This window comes from Aphelocoma coerulescens, chromosome 2 (assembly GCF_041296385.1).
Source record: "Aphelocoma coerulescens isolate FSJ_1873_10779 chromosome 2, UR_Acoe_1.0, whole genome shotgun sequence".
Lineage (NCBI taxonomy): Eukaryota > Metazoa > Chordata > Aves > Passeriformes > Corvidae > Aphelocoma > Aphelocoma coerulescens.
Genome location: NC_091015.1, coordinates 21,787,027 through 21,809,526, shown reverse-complemented (window position 1 = coordinate 21,809,526; position 22,500 = coordinate 21,787,027). Strand labels below are relative to the sequence as shown.

The following is a 22,500-nucleotide window of genomic DNA, read 5'->3' as shown; positions in this document are numbered from 1 at the left end:
TTTTACATGACCTGCATATTTTTTTCTCTCTGCTTTTTTAAACTTATGTTCAGGATTTCCTTTCCATGACTGTGAGGCTACCAGATTTCCCTTCTGTGTTTGTAGGTAATTTTTAATCTACTTTGGTAGCCAAATAGTTAAAGGTTGATGTATCCGGCCTGAAACTAAGTATGAAGCTAGGTCATTTCCTTTAGGTTTCTCTTTTAACATCATTAGCAGAGCTTGTGGCTTTGTTGCTTGTGCAGAGTGAAGGCAGACAGCTCTTTTTATTTTCCCCAGCATATCTAATAGAGGATTTTCCATCCTTTTGATAAAAACTGGAGCCATTTGTGAATCACACTGAATAACCTGTGGCACGAAGTCAATAACGGAGCTTTTATCTGGTGAGAGACACATAAACAGGTAAAGTGCACTTCTGTTCTGTTCCAGTGGTTAAAAGCCCTATAGAGCTAGTGATAAAGTCTTGCCTTATTCTACAGAAAGCTCTTATTTCTAAAAGCCAGCGTTTATCCAGCTAGCCTAGGTTTGATACATATCCAGTTTGTACTTTTCCACCATTATGTACTTTAGTGATGTGTGATATGTACTACTGCAAAACAGCGTCTAGCGATGTATATCCATAGCTAATTGCTTATATTAAAGCTAAACCTGGTTTTTTTTAATACAGAATAGAGTTTTTCCCCACAAGTCTTAAGAATCTTGAAGCAAAAGCATTTTATTTCTGTGTTCTTTAAACAACACCCTGTAGATCAGTAGTGGCCAGCTGAGCATGAAACAGCTTGCAATAATGGGCATCTAAAGCCCAGCGTTTGAACTAGTGCAGTTTCTCTTCTTTTTTTTTCTTTCCATTCTTGTTTGTGAGATTTCTTCACTATTTGATTAGTAGTTTGCTCATTTCTGCAAATATGATTCTCATGAAAATGTAAGCAGCTCCAAAAGTGAAACTAATACAATTTTTACATGCATGGACTCTCATAGTCAGTTCTACCCTTTGCTGATGCCATTCCTTCTACCTAAAACTATTACTGAATATTTCACTTTAGATTGTATCTGAATTTTGTCATGACTAGCTCTGAAGCCTGTGTTTTGAGTAATGCTGACTACTTCTTGAGTATATTCCCAAACTTTCAGTTTTTCCATGTACTTACAGATTATTCATGTATGGTATGATATAACACATTCTGATGGTAATTTCATGCATATGTGATATGTTTGATCTGAAAGTCTTGAGGTACGTGGATAAAACAACATTGCTTTCTCTCACAAGTAAATGTTTGTTGTTACCAGCTCTTCTCTGTTAGTGGAATTGCAAGAAAGCACTGGCTAAATCAGTAACAAAATAGCAGTCAAATACTCTGCTCAGTGTTACACGAATTTCAGGCATACAACCAACCTGAGAGATGGCTACCTTATTTAAGTGTTAAAAATTCACTTTTAGCTTTTTTCCATTGCTTTTAACCCTGGACAAATGGGATGTTAAAATAATAGGCCTCTGTACTAAGATCTTGCTTTCCAGTAAACTTGTTGATGGTGGAGTCCTTCCTCTGCCATTAAAACACAATTTCTATTTTTTCACATTTTAAGTTACAGACATACAAAACTTGAGGAAATTCTGTTACCCAAATATCCACTGTTTTAACTTCCTCCGGATTCTTAATAACAAAGCATCAATGACTTGCAGGAATCACTCCACCCTCACCTCCCACTGGTCAGGCCCAATTTCACAAACATCCGTAACAAAATCTACAGCCAATCCATTTTGTTTCAACAAGGCTGTGCCAATAATTCCCTGGTGTTCCTAAAAGGGATCCTCCCACTCCTGAAGGAACAGGAGAAGGAGACTCCTGAACTTGGCAGCTATTAACTTCAGGCAGATATCTTAATACAGGTACTTGAACAACCTTTCATGCATATAATGCAGTAAGTTTTATCATTTTCCCTCTTTTTTGGGTTAGAGCTGGAACAAATATTTGTTGAAGAGTGGTTATTGACAGTACAGTATCAATTAACATCGTGGCACTAGTGTTAATGTTTTTCCCTTGACCACCCAGTACTAATATTGTTATTGGCATTTCCATTGGTTTTATTGTAATTTTACCACTAGACCAGGGGCAAGTAGACAGCAGAGTGTCCCTAGTCTTTGTTATTGAGAGGAAGAGATGATATTTGAGGGCTTTGCTGAGAGGGATCTGTTATTTTCTGTAGTTTTCATTCCTCCTCATGATTTTTGATTAGCTTGACAAAATGAGCCAGCAAGGAATTTATGTATTCTATCCCATTTTCTCAAATCCTTACCTCTTTTTCTCAAAATTTACCATGTTTCCTTCCTGCAGTTTCATTGGTGTCCACTAAACAAAGTTTTTATCATGTTGTCCAAGGATATTCTGCAGTTACCATTACTACCTCTTTTTACATGAAGAGCTAAACCCACACTGAGGACTGTTTTCCCTTTTCTATTTCTTTTTATCTTTATTTTAAATGGAGGCTGTGGGTCATTTAGGACTGTATTTGTGAAAATTACAGTCTGTAATGTCTACAGTATGTGGACCTTTTATCAGATCCACAGGACTGGGATTTCCTTGTATTCTTTCTTACTTTCATTAGCTTGTCCATTTTCCTTGTCTATACCTGCTGAAGCTGAATTTGCAGCTCTTCCCATTGTAGCTGTGCTTGATTCACAGGTCCCATAATTACTCTTGCTGGCTTAACTCTTGTACCACTGCTACTTGAAAGCCGGTTCTGTTTGATCAGATACATTCCCAGATGCCAATACCAACAATTTTCCCAGGATTCACGTTATATTCCAATCTCATAGCATTCTAGGTAGAATAACCTGCTAGCCAAATCTCCAGTTATTGCTCAGATAACTGTTCTGAGACATCTACCTACTAAATTTCTTACAGAAATTGTTCCTGCAGTGTAGCTGATAATCATACTCTGTTCTGAGGCTGTGCAATATTTACTAGTTAAGGAAAGCTAATCCTCTAGTCCCAAAAGCCCCATTTAAAAAGTTTCTGAATTCAGTAGCCTCAAGTATTAAGCAAATACTTTTGCTCACTCTTCAGTAAGTTCAGTTGCTATTGTTATAATAATCTTCCATGTTTTAGGAGCAGCACAACCCGAGCAGGAGTAAACAGCAGGGTACATTCCTTTCTTACCACTGTTTTGGTTTTAACTTCGTAACTGGATCATAAAAGCCTATTTAGTTGTTACTTTACCTGAATTTTCAGTATAGTTGTGGTCTGAGTTTCCTTTATATCCTTGTATGTATAGTATGTATTCTGGGCAACTGGTATTGAAGTGAAAAGACTTCTGAGTGTGCAGAAATCCTTCTGTACGGTATAGCTTTCAGGGTGTGTCCTCAAGTTAGTGAATGGTTCACTTCAGAAGCTATAAGGTAAGCCTAACAATCAGAAACTGAACATCCACTTTTAAACATCATTAGACTAGTACTATACACCCAGATACAAAGAGGGACAAAAGCCTGAATGTTTTTATTATTAGCTAGATCAAAACTGATGCACAACAAAGGTAATATTTTGGTAACATTCACCATTATTTCCACTCATATTTTGCTGATATAGAAGATATACATATATATTTCTCCTTTTCTGTTGTTCACCCCTCTTTTTCCATGTATTCATCTAAATATTTATGTAGAAGGGGATTTTCAGAGGTGAACAATGTAATTATTCTTTTCCTCTATTTCCTATCATGGTTTAACACTAATGTATGTATGAGTGATCTGATATGGCTTGACAATCAACTCCTTATCTGTATCCATGTGATCTGATGGGAGGAGATCAGTTTACTTAGTTTACCATTATAAGAATAGCCACTACTATGAGTATTGTGGTAGCACAAACGACATTTTGATGACTACCATAGTGGTAGCACATAAAAAGAAACAAGATAACTTTTACTGTTCTTGGGGTTAAAAGGTTTATGGGGAACATCTTACTATGAAATCTTGAGGTAAGCATTATTCTGCCTGCCCAACTTCACCCTCTTGTGAAAGAGAAGAAATTGTCAATATGGTGACGGATTTAATGGAACAAGCTGAACTCTGTAACAAATGAAGTGTGATAACACAATCCAACCCACAGTGCATGAAAAGACCATGCACTCATGATGAGTTAGACTTAGCTACAATTTTAGCCCTTAAGAAAACATGTACACATGCTTTCCCTGAGAGACCTACCACTCTTGAATAGTTCAGTTTACTCAAAATATGAATATAGGTGGAAATCTATTAGGAGAGTATGTGGTAAGTCCATCCTGTGAAACAATGCACCACAGCAGTATTCAGGAAGAGATTTTGTCACATATATATTTGGAACAAATGGAGTACTGTATTTCAATAATTTTGTTCTTGTAAACATACAATTTCATATACACATTAGATTATCCAATTGGTGTGTGAGAAATTCTTCTGGTCCTGTCACATACATTAATAAGCATCTTTCTTTGCTAATGTGTTGCCAAGGTATTCCATAAATAACCTAGGCAGATAAGTTCTCCTCATGTGCACCATACTATGGAATCAGTTTCCTTAAAGGACTTGGCCTGATTCTGGTCACACCTGCTTGTAACTTCCAACTCAGTGAATGTCTTCATGAACTGATAGTCAGCCATGTGTGATCACTGCAGAAATCATCTGTCTTCTTTAGGATGTGGGATAATTTAGAAATATATCTGTCCTCAGGCACCACAAAAAATCCTATGTCTTCATGAGCAAATGGCTCATGACATGGAGTCACTGCCAGGTCTTGTCCTCTATTGGTTAGATAAAAGGCTTTGTTTACATGCCAAGTCCCATAGATACTCACCAGAGGTAGTTTAAAAAAGATAAATTTTCTAAATTTAGTTCTGCTTCATAGTGCTGACTATTCAAGGAACCCCAGAGGATGCTCCCATTGAGGAATCTCTGTAGCGTTTAATAAGCATACCTTGCCCACAGGGAATATTTGGATCCTTAGGATATTGGCATTAGGTTCTCTAATTTCTACTGGAACAGCATTCCTTGTGTGCCAGGTGCAGACAATTAATACAAGAAGAGTAGACTTCTTACAGTAGGAGATATCTCAGTTTGACTAGGTGAGATGCTGAGAGTTGCTTCCTTTAACATTTTCCATACTAAAAACTCATTTGCTCTGAGTGAATGGTGATATGGAAACGGGACTGCTCCGAACACCTTATTCAGTCAGGGTGAGCTGTTAATCATTCATCATTTACTGTTGACTATAAAAAGAAATCAAGGAATTACATTTAGTATCATGGTACTCACACAGGGTCATGTATCATTGCATGCAAGCAGAATGCTTAAACTGTACAGAGGTCGTGACACAGGGCTGAGTCAGAAAGGAGGATGTCTAGAGTGCAAAGGGTGAGGAAGTTGGAATATGAGCAGAGATCATTTTGTTCCTTCAATTATAATTGTGTGGTGCTGGAACACTGTCCAAAGCCTTGAGGTTCAAGGGTCCCCATGAATATCAACTTCTTGGGGAGCTACCTGACAGTCCTTCTGGCTCTGACCTACAGCCTTTATCTCCCATTCTGTCTGGGAAGTAGGAAATCGTATTGTGATTTTGCTGTCCACACAGAGAAGGGGAGGAACATTGAGGAAGATCTCTGAGGCTTGCTGATTAAACATCTTGTATGGGTGCTTTCTGCAGTTTTTTGGCAGGAAGGTCTCAATTTACTAATATTACTCATATGAGTTTGACCATGATTAGCACTTCTTAAATGTCATTGATTGCATTACTGTTTAATATGTTATGTCACGTCACTTTTACACGAAGTTTATACTTAGAAATCAGTAAGAAATAAACAAGAAAGACACCCTGAAATCTGGATTTGCAAGGCAAAGGTCTAATAAATTCAAGTTTCAGTGGGAAGTATATGGGAAAAGGTTGTTTTTCCCTTATCAGTGGGGGTAGAGCAACAAACTTGGTTGCAATCAAAATACATTTTAATGATCTTATGATGAATTTATGGAAATTAGGTTAAAGATCCTATGGAATTAGTGAAATGGGAAGTTAGAGAAGATGCAGATGGATTAATGGGACATTAGAGCATCTAGTCTGAATCACTAGGATGGCTGAAGGTAATTGCGTTTTCAGTAACTGTAGCCACAATGTAGCCAGCCACAAAATAGTGAAATCTGATTTTTGAATTGCTGAAGTCCTGCATGGTGAGAGGGTTATTTCCTCCGGTCTCTTTAGAAGTGTTTCTTGCAAAATGATCACATGCAGACATATCTTGATATCATAACGGGAATCTCCCTGCTGAGTCTCCCTGGAGTATTGCAGGGATCATTAGTGTTGTCATGTAAGGCAGAGGTGTGGCATGTAGCAGATGTTTCTGGAAGCAGAAATGATGTGAGGGAGCATTAGCCGTATTGTCTATGGTTATGGCTACTTGAAAGGTTTGGAGCTCGTGAACATGTGTCTGCACTGTATCTAATTGCCTGTAGAAATACATTTACCTTGGAGTGCACAATCATTTGTTTTACAGTAAGCATCAAAAAGGAACAGAGCAATTTGGCTGTGGTTAAAGACTAACAAGCAGAACATGGTCACAGTGCCATAGTCAATGTCTTATGACATGACTGAAAGAAGTGACTATTTTTGGCCATTTCACCACAGTAACAAAGTCCAATGTATAAGATTAAATAAAATAAGTAAGTGTACTTCCACACTGCTGCAGAAAATAGAAGTCAAATTGCTTACAGAAATTTAAAATATTTGGCTATTATTGAAATAACCCCCAGTTTGGGTCTACTTTACTAAAAAAAAAAAAAAAAGCTGTGAAACATTTTGGGTCCAGAAGATAGTAATGTCAGTTGCATCAATTCTGCCTAGAAGGGTTATGGGAACTTTTTTTTTTGCTTTTTTTTTGTGGGGGTTTGTTTGTTTGTTTATTTGGGGTTTTGTTTTTGTTGGGGTTTTTTTTGTCTAGAGAGGACAGACAACACTTGTGAAAGCAGCATTAAAATTTTGAAAGTACTGCAAAGTGAAGTGGAAGTTCTTCCTATCTGTTGTGGATATAGAAGGGGTAACAGGTCTAACTTATCTCAAGGACAATTCATATTAACTATCCAAAAAACCTCCAAGTAGTTCAGATAGTCTGAAGTTCTCCATCTTTGCTTTTGGAAACTAACTGTGGAGGTACAGAATTGAAACACCTGTAGAGAATGTGTAATGTGTAATGATTGATGTGATCTGAAGGAAGGAAGGTGGACAGGATGGCATTTTGACATTATATGTCTTCCACATATAATGAACTGTAGGTGTAGAAATAAACAAAAATTTGGAATCAGTATTACTAGGAAGAAGCTGGATGAGAGGTTTTTAATCCTCATAATTTCCTGTGTAATCTAGACATTTCACAAATAGTATGGAATAGAATGCAAGTATTTATAAAATATGGCTTTGAATAATATTGTACAAGGGAATAAGTCAATAGCTTTGATTTCTGTATAGAATATAATATTGATGCTGTTATATATTTCGTATGTAGTGACTTGAGTTTGTAAACTCCTTCTTTCTCCGGCATTCAGCTGTCTGTGATCAAGACACAGCAGTGTAACCATCTTTCAGACTTTTGAGGAAACTTCTTAATTTGGAGCAAGAACTGCAAAGAAGTTGATAAAATGGGCTTCTGCAAGGTAAGAAAGGTTGCAGACAGAGGTAAGACTCTTAAAATTGAGTTCAGCAGCAGCTTAAGGATTCAAGAGAAAGAAACATCATCATGAAAATAAATAAAATCCTAAGTGAAAAGCAAGGATTTGGAAGACAGCAATTCAATCCCAATGAGGATCCATTCCAGGGGCAGTAGAAACCAGCTCTACCCCACCTCACTGAAGACTTCTTGGCCATCAAAGATTTTTCCTGTTTCTTGATTCAGGGCACTGAACGTACCAACACCCACTTTAGTATTTCATTAATTCAAGTTATCAAAAAATGGTAAGGTATGGTAACTAATCAGTAACTGCTGAATACTTTTAAGCTGTGTGTATTCAGTTTACAAAGGGCTCTTTGTGCATGGCAAAAAGTGGCTGTCCAATCAAAGGCACTCAGGGAAGGAAGGATTACTTGTCCTGTTACAATGTTACCAGGCATATCCTTGCCTAGAAAAGTTATATGGACAAAAACTGGACGTGTTGTAGTAATATATGTTTTATTCAGATTTAAGTGGGTAAAATGTTTTCCACCTGCACAAAAAGTAATTTTGTTTATTTTTTCCCATCAGTTTTCATTTGTGAAATAAAGTCCTGAACATTTTTAAAGACCAATGTTCTGTACTATGTTTCTTTAAATGAATTTTTCTGTTATAACTGTAGTAATAATATAACTTTAAATGCAACTATTCAGCAAGTAAAGATTATGTTTTCAGAAACAAGACTGAGTTTGTATAGCTGAAAACTGGCACATTAGTAATAGGAATCTAGTGACATTAGTTTGTGGTAGTCCTCATGAGAATAAACAATTAACTCCAATCAAATCACAGATAATAAGAGTGGAGTCTTGTAATTTTAAAACATACTTTTCAGAATAGACTTTCTTTTTAAATACAAACAGAAGCTGGATGCTTACATTAACTTGTTCTCATGCTTTGTCCAGGGAAAATAAAATGTCCAGCAACTACAATAGGCATTATCTTGTAGCTGAGCATACAGCATAGTTAAAGGAACACAAAATTACCAGTTTCTGACAGTATAATAATTCCCTTCATATAAGACAATTCTCATTGATAGAATGGTAGCCAAGTTGGCAAAATTCCTTTACAGAGTATTATTCTTTTCCAGCCCTGATTAACAGGAAAGAGGCTGCTAAAGTAGAACAGGAGTTCTCCTAGTACTGTAAATCAGAGGTTCTTCACAGGTGTTCTGATCTGTGCTAGGGTTGAATGTAATTGAGGAATCATTACAGAATTCCCACAATCCTTTCCAGCATTTTGCTTACCTGGTGCTTGTTGGAAAATCCAACTCACCATCTTTAAAGTGAATAGAAGAAAAAGTAGTTTGTGGGATTTTCTTTGGCCACAATATATGCAGTTGTTGAAGTATTTGCTTCAGTTTCTTGTCTTGTTTGCTATTTTTATTGATAAGTATATTTTAAAAAGGTTAGTTTTTCTTTATATTGTTTAGAAAATTTTGAAGGCATCATGCCATCATTTCAGAACGTTTTATCTCTGGTATCAAAGTTAGATTAAAGTTTCTGTGTCAGTAGTTCCAATATCATGTGTCAATTTGTGATGTGCTGGCCTGCATCAGATTAAAAAAATGCATAGATACAATGTATGATTTGTGGGATGAGATTCTCTCAACACAAATTATTTTTTAGAAGCATAAGTAGTTGAAACTTCACCACAAAACATGAGAGCCCTTTTTTTCAAATGCCTTTTCCTGCAGTTTTAGAAACTGTCTCATGATCAGTTTGTTAATAAAATATTAAGACATTTTGACACAAGAAGGGGGTTGGATAAGTAAATTTAGACAAATAATACATGGAATCAATCTGAAATAATTAATAGTGAGTACAGTATAGGATGATCCATATATACCTGTGGTTCAAAAATTATGTTATGATCATGAAAAATACAACTTAAATAACAGAGTTATACTGAAAAGCCTGGTGAATGGTCTGTAAGAGCAATGACTCAAAGAAGGTTTTAAGGTTTAGTTTATTGTACTAATACAATCTCTCATTGTCCTTGAGTGCCCAAGAGAGATTATTCAAACCATGCATTTATAACACATAAGAGAAGGGAATTAACTGTGCTTCAGTCTACAGAATTAATGTTGACAGAATATTTCAAGGAACCTATGGTCATGTTTCAAACATGTAAGAAGTATTTATGCTTAAAATTCTAAAAAAGATATGTGAATATAATGCAGGAACAAAGGGAAATTGTCTACTATCTTAATAAAGAGGGGATAGAGTAAACCATATGAATTTGTATAAGTATTTTCACATAGAAAATATATCTGATGATGCAGAGCTTGACAGAAATAATAATATCCAAGAGGTATTATTCTATCTTCAACTAAACAATGTCTGTGAAGGGAAATGGAGCATAGAAGCAGTTAGCCAATAGGTTTAACAAACTTCAGACCACTTGCAATTTTTAATGTAAAATTAGAAGTTCTCCTCTTGTACAGGCTTTTCTTTAGATGAGGCAGACTTACCTGGTCCGATGAGTCACTTCACAGAACTTTCAACTGGCTAAAATCTCTTAAAACATTTACCCCATAACTCAATAGAGGGAGCTCTGTGAGCTGCAGTTGTCATTCTCTTCATACAATCCCACTGATCCACCGTTGGATAGGGCTGAGATGGACATGTGGCAGAGCTTCAGACAGTCCAGGTCAATGAAACTTATCAGCCTTTTTTTACTTGCTTCTGCAGCAAGGGATTTGAATTGTCCAACAGTTCCCACATCACCAGATCTCTGCTTCTTCTAATCATAGTATAACAAACTGGTTTGGGAAGGAATTTTGAATTGTTTACGAGCCTTAAATAGCTCAAAGGTCATAGATTGGTCATCTCTGTTTAAATCCCTCTTCTGTGAGAAATTTTATGACTAGTACGTAGAAGCAGAAAAAAAGGAATGTTTTCTTTCTTCATGAACTTTTGAATGATCAGGACACTCTGCTTTCAAGACATCTTTACTTAGCATCTGGTCAATGTCTACTTGATACAGAAAATGTCTATACAAGATTTCATGCTTCAAGTCTTCTGCCTATAGAACTAGAAAATCCCCCTTGATAACATCAAAGATTGGCTGAAACCGAGGGTAAACTCTTGATTTAACCAAATAACTGATCTGAGGGAAGACAGTATTTTTCAAACACTGGGTTTATGAATCCTGCTAATGTATTTAGGGCAAAACCAGTCACCAGACTTCGGATGAGAAAGTATTTCTCCTCCGATTAGATTGACTGGCACCTACGTTGTTTCTTGGTGTTTTTTTACATCTTTGGTTGTGAACCAGCTACTATGTTCACCTACATGTGTTTTTTATACTCAGGTAACGAGCCATGGTGATGCCACAGATTCTTCTGTTGTTGGTTTATTTTACAGATTTAATCTCTTCAGACTGAAATTACATATTCTCACCCAAATTATCAGTTTTAAACAAGATATAAGAGATTAGAAGGAAGAGTTAGTGATCTCTGATTTCAAATTCTCTGAAATTGTGGAACTATGTGACTGAACAAAGTACAAAAGCTATAAAGAAATTACAGAATATTGTATCTTACTAAGTAGATGTAAAATACTGTAGTTTCCCTATTTTCCCACTTTTTAAATATCAGTTTAGTTGCTGCAGCTCCTAGTGTTATAAAACCAGGTATCTTTCATTTTCTTTGCGTTACTGCATGCAGGCAAGAGAGACTCTGGTAAAAATTGCTCATCTGTTTTATTTCTATTTCCGTTTCTTATCATGATTGCACTTCAATAGCATCGAGACATTGCAATGAGATAACAGAACATTCTGACAGATCTCATGCTGTTCTCTCTATTTGCCCTTTAAGGTGAAACAGTTGTGAAAGAACTGCATATACTATTCCCTTTTTTTTTTTTTTGATTGATTGACTTTTCTTTAAAGTTTCTCATTTTAGTTTTTTTGGTTCCCACTGAAATAATGGGACCAGTCCATTAAGATCAAGTCCAGGAAAGAATTTAGGCACACAAATTAAAATCCACTGTTCACATTAACTGCAGTGGATAGACTTCTATACAAATATATCAAATGACTTTTCATAAACAGGTAATACCTATATTTATTAATCCTTTATATTCTGCTTGACTGGAAATGCAAAACTACCCTTTCTAAAGTAATCCTCAATCTGATAAGACTATCTCTATTCCAAAACCTTATAAAAATACTGTTTCACCACCATTTTGAGATTACAGGCATGCATGACAATAAGGAACAAAAATAATTTCTTCTGGGTATTTATCAGATTAAGTAAATTTTGTGGGAGTAAAGTGATAGGAGACCTACAGGGAAATTTGTATAAACCTACTTGCCTTCTAGGACAAGTATTTTTATTTAATTTCTCGTAAATTTTACTTCTGTAAAAGTGTTGAACATGTCTACTTTAATACATACATTGAAATTACTGTTAAGAAGTGCAATAAATTTATTTTAAATGTTTAAAATATTTGTTATTTTATTAAAGTCGTGCCTATAGATACTGATAAAAACAATACATTCCACAATAAAAAAAATGGCCCTTTTGAAACAGTTTAGAATATGAAAACACATTCAAAAATCAGAAGAATACTAATTGGGCAAATTTCTGCTGACCAGAGCTATTTCCAAAACGTTTCTAAACCGAGTCTGAAACTCGTCTTGCTGTTCTGCAGTTACTCAAATGAGAAACTATATGCACTATAGTAAAATCCTGTTTTCTTTCCTGCTAGGTGGGTAATGATTTCCTGGATTAGACTTGGAAGATGGGAAAGGAAGCAAAAGATTAAAACAATGCTTTGGTGTTACCTGGTTTCATTCTCACCGTGTATTCAAGAATGGATTCATCCTTAAGTGCAACAGTTACTTCGAGCATTCAGCAACATCTCTAATAAGGTAAAGAGGAATTCCTTTGAGTTTTAAGGGGCATGATTAAAACAACAGTACCTGTAACAGGGAATGTTTTCTGGTGGAAGAATAAAGTATTCAGGCTTGTTTTCCCAGGTGACAATGAAATATGCATGCTTTTGAGGACTAGTATTATTGCCTTTAGGAAAAGGGATGTACAGTCCAAAGTGCATACTCTGTATTATCCAAAATAGGCGAGGCAATTGGAGTGGGAAAAAATCCAAGAGAAAGCTATTTGTTATCTCTGTCTTACATAACAGAAGCAAAGTCCAATCATGCTGCATGTCCTTAACCATATTAATTCTGCTCACATTAGAATACTTTTCCAGAGGACTAGACACAAACCAGGAGCAACCTTTCACGGTATGTCAGTAGTTTGGGGTTTTTTTAAAATCAGAGGTATTTTATAAATTCACTGGTAACTAGAATTGGGACAAATCCAATTAAGTGCATATTCTTTTAAATAAACATTTAATTTCTCATTTATTTTATATGTCTGTGCTGAATTGCAGAAAATATCATTCTCATGTCATTCAAATGAGATTAAATGAATGACTTAGAGTTATCAAATGGATACAAATACAGAATATAGATGTTTGTAAGGAAACTCCAAACTTCTGGACTTTTTTCAATATGCTTATACTTGTGCATTATGAATATTCACTTGCAATATATGCTATTAATAACTTTACTGATCGTAATAAGTCCATATTTTTCTTTCAAACAAATGGTTGTTGAGATTACTGTTCTTGTCTTAAGATTGTGTATTCCTCAGTCAAATATTATTTTACAGGAAACTATCTTCAATAAATTTAAAATGCCTTCTGAAGATGAAAAGAAGTATACTGCAGATGGAAACAGTCATGAGATCGCTGCATCCAGCCAGGATCATGAATTTGAAGACAAACAGTAAGTATTCTTTAATATTGTAAACATACTGCATTGAAGTTTATTAGACTCCATTACTTTGGTTTATATTTTATTGAATTTCATATTTTAAATCTTATTTTACCTTATTTTGTTAGGAAAACCTAGTAAAAGGAAACTTTGTAAGAGTAAGGGTAGCATTGATTGGTACATTTATTTCATGCAAAAGGACTATTTATTTTTTTCCTTTAAAGGACTAAGCGTCCACAGTATTGACTAGAGCTTATTGAAAAACACTTCTAAAATATGACAAAAATTATGCTGGAATGGAAATCTTGGATACATTTATGTCATCTGCTAAAAGTTATCTTAATATTTTTAGTATGCAAGTGAATCAACATTTTACATATCTTGAACATTTTATGTATTCCCCATCCACTATGTACAAAAGTTTTCCTCTCTTCTATTTTGAAGTGCTTTGGTTCACAACTTCCCTGACCAGACAGTGGAGCCACCAACCCTGTTGGTGTTGTTTCATCCTTGAAGGGGTGAACTGGGAAGAACATGACTTAAATTTACAGAAGTTAGGAGGTGATGCTACTTATATTGCTGAAGATTTAAATACAAACATCTCAAGAATGCTCAATAAATCATGTTAATTTTGCACAATTGTTTGCTGTAGAGTTATTTCATAACTATAATATAATTGAAATGCATTAATACGTTGAATTAGTATTTCTGTGAAATGGGGTCCATTTTTAAATTCACTGAAACTGCCACACCTTTTTTTAGCCAGGGAAAGAAGAAGCAGAAGAAAGGGGAAAAACCTAAGATGGTCAGCCCATTAACACTGGTAAGGTTTATTCTCTCTATATGTGTATATGTATATGTACACACGGCACATTACAAAATGTAATCAAAAATAGCTACAATTATGTTAGCGTCCTGCATATCTAATGCTGTCTCTACCAAGTACTTTGATACTACAGAATATTGGCTATAGTATAGAAATCAAGCAGTTCTTTTTGTGGATGTAGTTGTACTAAAGAAGCTGTCTTATTACTGATAAGGATTCTTAGGAGTCTTCCCTTAGAAATTTATCATGTTAAACATACCCATACCAAATATTTGTTTGTGAAAGATAGGAATTTCCATATTCAGTCATTTCTTCTGACACAATGAAAAGGGTGACCATGTACCTATGATTATGTGTGGTCTTGTCCTCTAAATTACCGGAGTCAGGTACTAATCACAGCAATTATCCCCATCAGTCATTATTCAGTCACCTGAGTCAGCAGAAAAGGACAATTCCATGGCACTGATGAAAATTAAAATTAAAAATTGTATGCTAAAAGGTATCAGATTCTTTAAAATTTTCTGTATGGTTTTTAAAAGACAATATTTTAATATTTAATCAAGTAAATCCTAAGTCCTCTTTGAGTAATACTGAAATATTTTATATTTTGTAGGTTTAGTGTATGTAATATACAGCAATGATACTGCAAATAACAGACATAAAACTATAGTCCATGAGGCTGGCCAATGCCCAATTTCTTTGCTTTGCTGTATCAGTTTACACTTGTACAATTACATCATACAACTATAGTTTACATCAGTAAACTTAGTATTTTATAGTACAGAATAATAGATGAGCTCAAACTTTATTAAGTTCATTGGCAAGAGGGTTTAAGATTTCAATACATTTTTATAATTGGTACATTAGGGACAGTTTTTCTGGCTGCATAACAATGAATTTACAGTAAAAGCAATTATTGCCTTAATTATCATAATTCCGTTAAAACTTCTTATAATTTGAACTTTAAATGGCAAATATAAAATGAGTAAATTTCTTATGACTTGTTTTCCTATGGCCTTTCTTATCCAGGGGCAGATATTAATGCATCAAAATGGCACATCTCTCTGGTTTTGAGAGTTTATAGTATAAAAGTGCTTATATAGAAAGGATTTATACCTGTACATTTAAATTGTTTTGTAAACTGTATTTCTAAAGAGCTAAAGCTGTAGCTTTGTGACAGTAGGTGTACAATTGACAGCTTTTTCTTTACTTTCTTGACTTTGTAGACACAGCATTGAGTTAGCATTCTAATATAACAGTTAGAATAAATTTCTCTCCTCATTTACAGTTTCGATACTCCAGCTGGTCAGATAAATTATTAATGATACTAGGCACTCTGCTGGCGGTAGCCCATGGAAGCAGTCTCCCTTTTGCGATGATAATTTTTGGTGATATGACTGATAGCTTTGTTACTTCTGGAGACACAAATTTTACAGGTAAGAATATATCAGCTATGACAAGAACAATGGCTCATATTTTAAAAAGAGACAGGAAGATTCACGCATCTCGACAGGAGATACTGATGTCAGAAACCACAGTGCCAAAATATGATGCAAATTAGTAGCTCATGTTCATTGTACTCAAGACACACTATGGTTGGTGTGACATTGTAGTGGGAGTCTCCTATAGGCTGCCTGACCAGGAAGACCAAGCAGATGAGGTCCTCTATAGACAGATTGGAGCAGCCTTGCATTCACAAGCCCTGGTCCTCTTGGAGGTGTGCAACCACCCCAGTAACTGTTGAAGGAACAACACCACCGGACATACACAATTCGGGAGGTTCCTGGACTGTGTTGATGATAACTTCTCCAAGTAATAGAGGAGCCATCAAAGAGAGGTGCTGTGCTGGACCTTGTTCTTGCTAAAAAGAAGGGACTGTTGGGGAATGTGAATCTTAAGGGCAGCCTGGGCTGCAGTGACCATGAAATGGTGGAGTTTCAGGGCAGCGAGGAGGGAGGACAGCAAGCTCAGTGTCTAGAACTTCAGTAGAGCAGACTTAGGCTTCTTCAAGGACCTGCTTGGTAGAGTACCATGGGATAAAGCCTCGGAGGGAAGAGGGGCCCAAGAAAGATGGTTGATATTCAAGGATGACCTCCTCCAAGCTCAGGAGCGATGCATTCCAACAAAGAAGTCAGGCAGAAACACCAGAAGGCCTGCATGGATGAACATGAACAAGCAGCTCCTGGACAAACTCAAACACAGAAAGCAAGCCTGGAGAGGGTGGAAGCAAGGAAAGGTAGCCTGGGAGGAATACAGAGTACCTGTCCAAGCAGTCAGGGATCAGGTTAGCCCTGAGGAGAATGATTTGAAGGTGTTTGTTGACAAGAAGCCAAACATGAGCCAGCATTGTAGGCTTGCAGCCCAGGAAGTTGTATCATGAACTGCATCAAAAGAATTGTGACCAGCACATGGAGGGAGGTGATTCTACCCTCTCTATGTCTCTCTGGAGTGTTGCATCTGGCTCTGGGATGCCCAGTATAACAAGGATACCCATTGGAGTAAGTCCAGAGGAGGGCCATGAACATGGTCAGAGGGCTGAAGCACTTCCTTTATGAGGATAGGCTGAGCATGTTGGGGCTGTTAAGCCTGGAGAAGATTCCTGGGAGACCTTATAGCAGCCTTCCGGTACCTGAAATGGGGCCACAAGAGAGCTGGAGAGTGACTTTTAACAATGGCCTGTAGTAATTGGATAAGGAGTAATGGCTTTAAACTGAAAGAGGAACTATTTAGATGAGATAAAAGGTAGAAATTCCTCCTTATGAAGGTGATGAGAAACTGGAACAGATTGCCCAGAGATGTGGATCCCTGATCCCTGGAAGTGTTCAAGGCCAGCTTGGATGGGGCCCTGAGCAACCTAGTCCCTTCCAACCCAAACCATTCTGTTCTTCTATGTGTCTATGCTCAGAAAGACTTTTAAATCTCAAATTACAGTGATGTAGTTTTGTAGTCAGTGGAGTTATGACTAACACTGTATTAGTAATGTTTACTGATGTGTATTAAAATTTCCTCCTTTCTTTCAAATCAACTTGATTTAGAAGGAGATGTAGCAAGTCCAGATATACTGAACAGCATGCAGGAAAACTAATTTGTTAAATCTTGCTCTAGTAACAGTATTTACTCTCCTCTTCATTTCTAAGGAAACATTTCAATGAATTTCACTCATGATATGCTTGAAAAGCTGGAAGAAGATATGACAAGGTAATTAAAAATTGGTATTTCCTCTTCTTTTTTTAATGTAGGTACACATTTCTAGTCAAGCCATTCTTCTCCTGAGGATGTTTTACACACTTTAAACAACATAAAAGCAGTGACTGAATAATATATGTAACTAAAGATTGGCACGTGAAATTATTTGAGGCCCTGGGAAGATTTTTGAACATTCCCAACAATTTCCCATGCTCTCACCCACACCACCCCCATTTCAGGGGTGCTCTGTATCCCAGTGAAATTTGCATTGCCTTCCTTCTTCCTTCTCTTCCTCTGAATTTATAAAGAGAATTGTTATGATAAAAGATTATTGATTATCATCTGTTGATTCCCTGAGCTAGGGTAGTTCACTTGCAAAAAACAGTTGAATTGTCAGATAGTACCTACTTTGCTGCCAAAGCATCAAGTTCAGCTAAATCACTCTCTACAATTACCTCAAAGGAGGTTGTAGCAAGATGGGGGTCAGTCTCTTCTCCCAACTAATAAGCAATAGGACAAAAGGAAATGGCCTCAAGTTGTGCCAGGGGAGGTTGGATGTTAGAAGAAATATCTTCTTGGAAAGTGTTGTCAAACATTGGAACAGGATGCCCCAGGCAAGTGGTTGAGTGACCATCCCTGGAGGTATTTAAAAGATTTGTGGATGTGGGACTGAGGGACATGTTTTAGTGATGAACTTGGCAGTGCAGAGTTAATGGTTGGATTCAAATATCTTAGAGGTCTCTAACAAGCTAAACAATTCTGTGAAATTGTCTGGACTGTAGAAATGCAGATTTAGACTATAGGCTACCTTAAATCTAGCATTCTAGATCTGAAAACAGCAGAAGACAATAGCCAGTAGGTGCTTCTGCTACAAAGCTCCAAAAAGAAACGATCAAAGAAGAAGAAACATAAGCTGTTAAGAGGTGTGTTTTGTTAAGGGGCTTTATTAACCATTGTCCATACACCTGGTTTATGCAGGATATCTAAAGTTTATGGGTTTCTTGTACCACTTGAGGTTCTTTTCTTCAGATTGAACTCTGTTGCTCATTAGATATTGAAAAATGTCTGATGTGCTCTTTGAGGCAATTGCCTTTTCTGAAGAGAAGGAGGAGATAAGGCATTTGCTGTAGTAACTCTTGCTTATATCAAAGTGCATTAAAATTTCTAGTAACACTGGACTGTAAACTTACTTCGATTCAGTAGTTAATTTTTGTAATTAAAAATACCACAACTATTTATGCTAAAAAAAACCCCAAAACAAAACATACTCAAACAACTCTTTACCATAAAATACAGGAGCAAGTTAGGAGAAGGCTGTTTCTTAGAAATTAAGAACGTGAATGTAATGAGAATGAATTGACAGGGAATTGGCAATTATGTTTTATAGGAGAGTTTCTTGCTGCTGCAACATTTCTGTCAGTCTCTGACATGAATGCAAGTAAAGCATACAAACCTTCAGTGGAATATACTTGTTCCCAGTGATTTGAAAACAAATTTGAAGGCAGAATTGCAAATTAAATAATGTGTGGGTGGGTGAAGTTACGCTGTTCTTTGTTTAGTAAATACCTGATACCTAGTTGCACAACATTTTCAAAGTGTGTCTCATGTTTATTCTAAAAGAACTGCAAAAAGAGTTACTACAAAATTGCTACATATGAAATTGTAGAATTTGCTTTGCCCATTACTTAATTGGTGAATGATCTCTCCCCGTCCTTATCTTGACCTACGAGCTTTTAATTATATTTTTCTCCTCTGAGTCTAGCTGAGGAAGGGAAGTGAGTATCTTCAGTGGACACCTGGAATCCAGCCAGGATCAAACCAACACGAATTAACTCTGAAAGTACAAGCATGAATAAAAAGCAGCCCTAGTTTCTCTTTAGAAAAAATTTTTTACTGAGAAATTTATTACTAGCAGCACAGGAATAGGTGTTCTTTGCCAAAGTTTCTAGACAGAGCCGTAGTTAGCATATTCACTGGTGTAAATAAGAAGCTCTTTGCACCAGCTCCTTGTTTCTCTAGGAACACCTGCCAGCAGGTCAAATAATAATAGAAACTGTTTGCAAGGACGGAGTTCTCACACAGGTATGTTCAAGTACTGAACTATACATGTGGACTTAGTTGAGTTTGTTACTCAAACAGTTTGCCTAAACTCCAACTATTTCTCAAAAGAAAAAGAACTATTCTTTTACAATGCAATGAGCATTTACTCTCTGATAAGTTGCAGCAGTGAATTTACAGAATATATTTCATCAGCATGGCATCTGGCAAAGATATGAATCCCTTTTGATACAATTTGTCAGGAAACAAAGTCCAAGTATAAATCAATTCTTTGAAGTGATGTAGCATCATAAAGTAATTGTCTAAAGTAATTACTGCTGAATTTAGAATCAGTGTTCTTGGGTTTAGTTTGAGAGGCTTTTTTTTTTTGTTTGAGGAGTTTTAATGGAGCAGAATATGATTGAGGTCAATATTCAACTAACCAGCGTTCTGTTAGGCATTAACCTGATTTTATAAACAGTTTTGATTAAGCGAATTTCATAATGAGTATAGTTTCAAAGTCTCTAACTAAACTGTATGGTACTATAGCCACAAGAAAGACTGGAATGAAATTTGAGAAGTTTAATTTGTAAAGCCATTCCCTCTTTCTTAGAGCAGAGCATTTGCACACAGATTCCTGCAATTTGCTCCTGCTGAGTTTCATGTTAAAGTTCTATAAAATCAGTATGCATAACTTAGTAAAAGAGTAAAGGTTACAAGAGTTCAGAAAAGGTCATAAGAGTCACGCTTTTCACTAATTGTTCACTTTTAGGTAGATGCATTATTCTTATAATTACAGGTAATATGCATCATAAAGTAATCATTGATTTCAGTTGTGTTTTACAAAAATAATCCATTAAGTTACATTGTTTTGGTTCAGTTCTGTTGTAAGTTCAATTAGAACTGATTCTGATGTCAATTCTTCATCAAATCAAAATTGATTTGATTCTTTTTAAACAGTTTAAAGGTGTGAGTAAAATTTACTTCCAGTTTGAGAAATATTGTGGTTGTCACACTCCTGGGTTGGGTTTGACATCATAGCACCGGGCTGAATTAATGTAGAAGTAAAATATCAGTTTTGAATAAAAGAGCCAAAAAATTTTTGATCTAATGGCATTTGCTTGCAGTAGATGTACATATAATAATGCTGGATTCTCAAACCAAGAAATATTCACTGCATCCTTTTATTTATTTATTTATTTATTTATTTATTTATTTATTTATGTGTTTATACAGACAGCCATGTTTATTATTTAAATGTGTGTATAATATAGATATATGTAATTTGGTCTGTCTATGTGTGTTAAAAATGCTAGGGAGTTTTTGGACATGACACATTTAAGTGACAAGGGTATTGTATCTGAAATACAGTTCTAAAAGAATCTTATGAGAAAATACATACTAAATTGAAAAAAAAGGGTATTCTGACATTAAGTGCTATTCATGGAAAAATCAGCAAGTTTTACAGTGAGGTGTAAGTTTTAGTATAAGCATATAATCCCTAATTCAGGTCAAACAGAAAAAGTGAGCATCATGCTAAATTCAGACTAGCAAGGTAATTAAATCAATTTCAGAGTATCTTGCTTTTTTCTTTTTCTTACAGATATGCATACTACTATTCTGGAATAGCAGCTGGTGTTCTTCTTGCTGCTTACGTGCAAACTTCGTTTTGGACCTTAGCAGCAGGTCGGCAAATAAAAAAAATTAGAGAAAAATTTTTTCATGCAATTATGAGACAGGAAATTGGATGGTTTGATGTAAATGATGTGGGAGAACTTAACACTCGTCTTATAGAGTAAGTACACTATACCTTTCTCAATGTTATTTTATCTTGTTAAACATGCAGGTCTTACCAATTTTTATTTTTAAATTAAATTATTTCACTGTGAAATGAAGTTTTCAAATTTTCTCATGGAGAGTCTCAGGGACTGAATTTCTAATATTTCTCATACAGGACTGTCCCAAAGAGGTCAGGAAAGCATTTTGTTAGGTTCCCCAGAATTCTGAGGATGACTAAAGCCCAGCCTATTGTATTACCCCCATGAAGAGAAATTAGTTAATTTCTGGGAACACGGAGGACTGATAAAGGTGCTGACTCAGCCCAGCAGTGTGAACAGCTTTAACTGCATAATTTGCCTACATGAAAGCCTTTATCTTTTATTTCCAAATAGCCCACAAGTACCAAAAAGATCAAAAATTTGGAATTAAGAAAGTGATAGTACTTTTGCACTACAGAAAGAATTTCAACTTTTTCAGACAAAAGCAGGTTTATAGCATTATAGTTTCACAAAAATATGAAAGTTTTCTTGGCCACACTACGTAGTGCTTTACCTTGAAGAAAACTGTTATTGGGAGGAATAATAAATAATAAAGATTGTCTTCCACACAGATGCCCATGTAACAAAACTGGAAACCTTTCTTGTGCTTTCTACATTTTTCTTCCTCTCTGTATGTAATTTGTTTTTCAGTGATGTCTCCAAGATTAATGAAGGAATAGGTGACAAGATTGGATTGCTTGTTCAATCACTAACAACATTTGTGGTAGGATTTATTGTTGGTCTCATAAGAGGATGGAAATTAACCCTTGTAATACTTGCAGTTAGTCCTGTCCTGGGACTTTCAGCAGCCCTCTGGGCAAAGGTAGGTTAACATGTGTACAGTGTCAGGTTTTATATTAATGACAGATAATGAAATTCTTAGTGAAGATAATGAAATTACACATAATGTAATTCTTAATGTTAGAATGAGTTGTTTAGAGCAGTTATAGCTTTAGATAACACTTATGTACATAAACTCTTTGATGAACTGTCAGTATGTTCACATTCAAGGCCAGGTCAGATGGAGCTCTGAGCAACCTGGTCTAGTGGAAGGTGTCCCTGCCCATGGCAGAGCAGTTGGAAATAGATATCTTTAGGGTCCCATCCAAGGTCATTTTATAATTCAAT

General features: G+C 35.8%; 1 protein-coding gene across 1 annotated transcript in view; it reads left to right on the top strand.

Annotated features, from left to right (window-relative positions):
- Nucleotides 1-236: 236 nt before the first annotated feature.
- Nucleotides 237-22,500, top strand: part of ABCB1 (ATP binding cassette subfamily B member 1) — a 47,417-nt gene continuing 25,153 nt past the window's right edge. The window contains exons 1-9 of the mRNA XM_069006753.1: nucleotides 237-402; nucleotides 7,562-7,669; nucleotides 12,435-12,597; nucleotides 13,403-13,518; nucleotides 14,269-14,329; nucleotides 15,621-15,768; nucleotides 17,470-17,530; nucleotides 21,159-21,350; nucleotides 22,024-22,195. Coding sequence (XP_068862854.1) covers nucleotides 13,427-13,518; nucleotides 14,269-14,329; nucleotides 15,621-15,768; nucleotides 17,470-17,530; nucleotides 21,159-21,350; nucleotides 22,024-22,195 — 726 coding nt within the window. The 5' untranslated portion in view covers nucleotides 237-402; nucleotides 7,562-7,669; nucleotides 12,435-12,597; nucleotides 13,403-13,426. The remainder of the gene's footprint in view (nucleotides 403-7,561; nucleotides 7,670-12,434; nucleotides 12,598-13,402; nucleotides 13,519-14,268; nucleotides 14,330-15,620; nucleotides 15,769-17,469; nucleotides 17,531-21,158; nucleotides 21,351-22,023; nucleotides 22,196-22,500) is intronic.